The following is a 6,000-nucleotide window of genomic DNA, read 5'->3' as shown; positions in this document are numbered from 1 at the left end:
TACAGAAGAAAGCCCCATACACACCAAGACCCAACACCATAATCCATGCAAGTACAGCTCCTGCATCCCTCACCACACGCTGGCTCTCTAGCAGAGCTCTCTCTAGCCCTCTGGTTTCAGCTCTACAGCTCCAAGAGCCAATAGGCAGCTTCTGCTGCTGCTCTCATCCTTCAACCTTCTCTAACCTTGGTTCCGGAAGATCAGCAAACTATCCCCTCCACTGTCCTCCTGATAATTCTTCCCTCTTTCCAGGGAACAGAAAAGCTCTTTCAACCTTTCCCCAGAGCCAGGCCCCACTCTCTTATCTTTTCCTAACTGACTCTTACTAAGGCTCTATCTCAGTGAGTCTTTCCTGACCCTGTATTTTATAGCACCCTGGTGCTGCCCTACCCTCTTAATTGGCCAATCCAGGAGTACCATTTTTGACAGTGGGGCACTGGACCTGCTTCATTTACAAGGGCCAGTCATCCTGTGCCGCTACCCACCTCCTCCATGATCTAGGCCACATTAGACCTATCTTCAAGTCCTACTTCTTTCCAGTTAGCTTCAGATGCAAATTTAAGGAGTTGGTCCTAATCTTCAAAGCAATTACTGGCTCAAGCCCCAGCTATGCTAAAGGTGAAGCACCAGAGAGCTGAGGACAAAACGTTCTCAGTTGAGGGTTCCTGGCTATTGAACTAACTTCCAGAATAGATGACGGTAATCCAGACCCTGACTGTATTTAAGAAATGCTGAAAAACCTTCACCCAAAAAGTCTTTCCAGCCCAGGGAGAAGTACCTCTCACTGCCATGCTCCCGCCATTGCCCCTCACCACCCCAGTCCGGCCCCCTCCTCACCACTGCCCCACCGCCCTCCTCACCAGGACCCTCACCACCCCACTGCCATCCACCGCCCTGCCCCCCCCGCCAATGCCTCTCCCTCCCAAAAATGCAAGCCAAAAGGTGGGAAACCCCCCACCCCCCGCCGCAGCGGTCCCCTTCAAACAGAGAGAGGCTGGCGCTGGCAGATGCTCCACTGGGGATTTCGCCCTCGCGTGGGTGAGATCGACGCGGCGGGGCTCGGACCCCCGGTGCGGGGTGGGGGCGTGTGAAGCCGGCTCAGGCGATCCCTGGACGGGGTAAAAACACACGCACGGGGGTGGCTCAAACGCTTCAGTTCCCGGCGGGAGGCGGCGGAACAGCTGCCGCTGCTGCAGCGCCCGAGGAGGGAGACGAAGGCAGCTAGGGGACGCCGAGGCGGCGGGAGCCCCATGGGCGGCGGGCGGGGACCCCGTACGGGGTGTCCCCCCCTCCCCCGCCATGGTGCTGCCCGGGCCCTGCTACCACCAAAGCCTCGCCGGAAAGGGCGGGAATGAGGGAAACACTGTCAACGCCACAATGATCACGTGACGTATTCCGAGCCCGCCCCCTTCCCACGCACGCGCACAGCGGCGCTCTGCTCCGGCCGGTGGGCAAGGCGCCGAGCACTTCCGGGCTGGGCCGGGCGGTGGGCGCTGCGCCTGGCACCATGTCCTGCTCGCTGCTCCCCTTCTGCCACTTCCAGGACCTGGAGGCGGCCCGGGACTTCCTGTGCCCGTATCTCCGCCAGGGCGGCGCCGCGGCTGCCAAGGGGAGCGGTGAGTGGCCCCGGCCCCTGCCCGGCGCTGGCCCCCGCTTCCCTAGGCCCGCGTGGGGGGACAGACCTTCCCCGTCCCCTGGGTCCCCTCGCCCAGGGACATGTCCCTGCCCCTAGCGCCGGGCCCCCGGGCGGGGTGTTCACCTGTGCTGGGGGGCGGTCCCTAGCGTGGGGTGGGGTCCCTGGCTGTGCCTGTCCCCCTGAGGAGGTGACCCCCATGTCAGGCGAGGGGGTGTGCGCTGGGTTTGATTAAAACGGGGGGAAGGTGTCGAGGGTTTGCCCCTCTGGGTTTTTTAAAAATATATATATTTTATAGTATAAATTTTCCCCTTTGCTTCATATTCAAACGGATTTTAAACCTTACGGCTTGTCCTTTCCCATGGAAAGCTGAAGGGAAAGGCACTCGGCGATGAGCACAGGGAAGGAGCTGAATTGTACACGTCTACAGTGCGGCAGCAATGCTTGGCTTAGCTTCGCTACACTTACATAGCAAAGTGAAATACCTAGTGTCCTCTTAAAACACCATAATTGTTTAGTTGGTTTTAAACATACAGTGGAAAAGCAGAAACTGATGTTGAGAGAGGTGATGTACTTCAAATAAAAGCTCAAAGTCTGTCATTATGGCAATTAAGGTTGTTTGCTATCCTTGCAAATATTTTTTCCTCTTGAACCACTGCTAAAGAAGAGACCAGTTGTGCTTTAGATATGTTTATTCTTTAAGGTTTCAAAAATACTTTTTTGTACAGAATCCCATATGCCTGCCAATTTACAATGAAAGAAAGAAATATAACCAAATGTAATGTAAGAAGTTATAGTTTGCTACTGTGATAAAGTAAACTACTGTAATTCATGGGTTAACATCACACTGCAAATTACAGATCTTAGATTTTTCCCTGTTCCACTCAAATTACTAAGACTTTCTTTCCAGAGAGCTTTAATTTCACATTCACCTAATTTAGACCCTGATCTCACAATTCTTTATGCATGTGTCGACTGCTATGCCCACACAGAGCCTTCAGTCAGGTTCTTAGTGATCACAATGACCTCTTTACCTGCAACAAATTTTAAGCTCAAAGTCTTAACATTTAGGACCTTGTCTACACTGCCACTTTACAGTGCTGCAACTTTCTCACTCAGTGGTGTGAAACACCACCCCCTGAGTGCTGCAAGTTTCAGCGCTGTAAAGTGGCAGTGTAGAGAGTGCATCAGTGCTGGGAACTACTCCCCTTGTGGAGGTGGTTTTTTTTTTATAGCGCTGGGAGAGCACTTTCCCATTGATGGTGCCGTGACTACACAGCCACGTTAAAGCGCTGCCGTTGCTAGTGAAGACATGCCCTTTGTCTCTTGAGGAAGAGCTCCCATTAAAGTCAATGGGAGTTTCTCACACTCAGTGCTTGGAGGATGTTGCCTAGCTTTGGGAAAATGCCTTTCAAGTAAGGTGATGTTTTAATTTGGTTGGCTTCAGCTTAAAAATGTAACTTTATTACCCCATTGTACTAGGTGCTGTACAATCAACTAAAAGATGGTCCCTGCCCCAAACAGCTTACAGTCAAAGTAGAAGACAAGAGACAACAGATGGCTACAGACAGACACGGGGGAATACAAGGAAACAACGAAGCAATATTGGTCAGCATGGTAGGCTGTGGTCTTAGTGCAGCAGGGAACTGTTTTCAAGTTTCTGTAATCATTCTGGCAAAGGCAAGTTTAAAGAAGGATAATGAGGTAGTTTGCAGATGTTTATGGGGCGCTCCTCTCAAGTATGAGGGGCAGCATGGGAGAGAGCACATAAGTGCTTGTTTTAAAAATTAACAAGTGGTTGATGGAGGCTTGCCTCATTGGCCGATTGGCGTTAGGAGTCAATATCTCACCAGTGAATAAGAAAAAGTAGGACGGGTCCTTGAGAGCAGAGACGAGTAGCTTATATCTGATGCGTGAGAGAAGGGGCCAGTGGAGGGATGCGAAGAAAGGGGTGGCATGGTCAAAGTGAGAGGCTAGGAAAATGATCTTTATAGCTGCATTATGAATGGATATGCATGGAGCAAGATTGCATTTGTTAGGGCTAGAGAAAAGGACGTTGCCATAATCAAGGTGGTGAAATCATGGATGAGAGTTTGTGCTGTGTGGATGGATAGGAAAGATTTTATTTTAGAGATATTATGCAGAAAGAGTCTGCGAGGCTTAAATACAGCGTGCGTGTGAGGCCCTAGAGAGAGATCTGAGTCAGAGATGATGCCCAGGGTATGGACCTGAGTGGCAGGCAGGATGTTGATGTGGTCCATAGTGATTGAGAAAAGAGGTGGGGGAGAAAGTGTATGTGGGGAAGATTAAGAGCCCTGTTTTAGCCATGCTGAATCTGAGCTCAGTGTAGAGATGGTATTTGAGCTTGTATTTGCAGATGAGTTTACCCAGAGGTAAGGTATGGAGGGGGATGAAGGATAGAGCCCTGTGGAACCTCCACAGAAAGTTGGAGGGTTAGTGAGGAGCTAAATGAGCAATTAGAGAGCAGAGTCATGGAATCCAAGAAAGGACAAGATTTCAAGAAAAGGAGCATAGTTGACTATGTTGAAGGTGGCTGACAGGTCAAAGAGGATGAGGATGGAGTACTGGTTCTGAGCTTTGGCTGTGAAGGGGTCATTAGATACTGGTGAGAGCAGTTTCAATGGAGTGCAAAGGGTAGAAACTGGATTGAAGAGGGTCTAGAATGGAATTGGAGGAGAAGAATTTGAAACAGTGATTGTAAACAATGAATTTAGAGATGAAAGGGAGAAGAAGGATGGGGGGGTGGTAGTTGTAGAGAAAAGGGTGATAAAGACTGGAGCTTTTACAATGGGAGAGATGAATGAATGCCCTTTATTGTGAGGGGCAAGAGCCAGAGGATCAGCAGATAAAGATTTTGAAAACTGTGCCTTGGCCAGTAGTTTTTAGTTTTGCTTTTTAAAGCTTTTGCTGAAAACAGTTAAGGTGAGGGTGAGAGAGATTAAGTTGAGGAGATTTGGGAAAAAAAAGCTGGAAGCTTATATTTGTAACAGGAAAAACATTAATACTAAAATACAGAAATTGTGAAAAGGATGTAAAGTACACTTTGTACTGGCATCACCAAACAGTGAGCTTTGTGCCACTATAATAATACTTTGTCACTAAACTGCTGTATTAGAATTATCACAGTAGGTTTACTTCTGTGGTCTCTCAAATATCCTTTTACATAGAATAGATTTGATTACAAAAATTTGCTGTGGACTCTCACTATCAGGAAGATGAATTTCAAAGAGCTTTATTCGGCCAAGCTTCATATCATCACCCCTCAGCTGCTGCAGAACCTGGACTTGAAACACTTGTGCACTTCTTTTGCCCATATAACTTGGCTTAACTCCTTGGGTTACATTTCCTGAACCACCATGAAAAATATAGACACATTCCATGTCAAGGGTTAGAACTATATGATCCAAATGTGAAAGAGGCATTCAGGAGCTGACGGATAAGACTGGCATCTCCTAATTGTCAAAGATAGGCAACATACACCTCTTTATTTTTCTTTCTTTAAACATTACTTACTAATAGAGATTAGAGAAAATATTTCTCATTTTTCAAGTTTCTGCTGTACACCTGACAGTTTCCATTGGATAGTGGGTTAGTTTCTTCTTTTTGTATGGGTTTGTCAATGGCAGCGGCAAAGGGGAAAAAAAAAGGCTTCATATATAAATTTGATTGTAAAACCACAAAAATTGGCAGAAGGGATCAGTGGAGCAGTGATAGAAATTATTTTTCTCAAAACAACAACAACACTGTTTAAAATTGTTATCCCTCTTCATGATGGTTGCCATCTGCTCTATTGTTCCTCTTATTGTGGCTAACAGGCAATTTCTCCAACCATTGCCTTTGGCCTACATATTCTAGTTATGGATTAGAGTAACTTTTTTTACTGGAGCAATTTGGGCAATATCTTTTTGTATCTGGTTATGATAGACGATTAAGTAATTGAGCTCCTGCCCATTAAGTTGTTTTCTCACGTCCCAGGGCAAGAGTATACTCTTTAGATGTGATTTCTCCACTATTTTATCCCTTGTGTGATTATTTATACTTGTGCAAAGAGGGTGTAATTTCTCATTCACAATGGTTAACATAACAATGGCCGCACGGATTCAGACCAGTGGTCCATCTAGCGCAGTATCCTGTCTTTCGACAGTGGCCAGTGCCAGATGCTTCAAAGGGAGTGAACAGAACAGGGCACTTTATTGACTGACAAATAAAATTTGCAGAATTTTAAAATACTGTGCGCAGAATTTTTAATTGTTTGGTGGAGAATACTCTTCCCTCAGGAGTATTATATGTATAGTTGGTATTGTGTTTTCCAACATGCATTGCTTTGCTTTTATCAGCATTGAATT

The 6,000-nt window shown here is 47.1% G+C and overlaps 1 protein-coding gene across 3 annotated transcripts in view; it reads left to right on the top strand.

Moving 5' to 3' along the window:
- Positions 1–1,444: 1,444 nt before the first annotated feature.
- RAB3GAP2 (RAB3 GTPase activating non-catalytic protein subunit 2) overlaps positions 1,445–6,000 on the top strand; it is an 87,263-nt gene continuing 82,707 nt past the window's right edge. For 2 of the 3 annotated variants that reach the window (XM_054023561.1, XM_054023560.1), the window contains exon 1: positions 1,445–1,616. In XM_054023561.1, coding sequence (XP_053879536.1) covers positions 1,508–1,616 — 109 coding nt within the window. In that variant the 5' untranslated portion in view covers positions 1,445–1,507. Of the gene's footprint in view, positions 1,617–3,115; positions 3,242–6,000 lie in introns of all 3 variants that reach the window. The other variant, XM_054023559.1, reaches the window with a different exon arrangement.

This window comes from Malaclemys terrapin, chromosome 3 (assembly GCF_027887155.1).
Source record: "Malaclemys terrapin pileata isolate rMalTer1 chromosome 3, rMalTer1.hap1, whole genome shotgun sequence".
In the NCBI taxonomy this organism is placed as follows: Eukaryota; Metazoa; Chordata; order Testudines; family Emydidae; genus Malaclemys; species Malaclemys terrapin.
The sequence above is the reverse complement of the archived record's forward strand: the minus strand, read 5'-3'. Positions and strand labels throughout refer to the sequence as shown.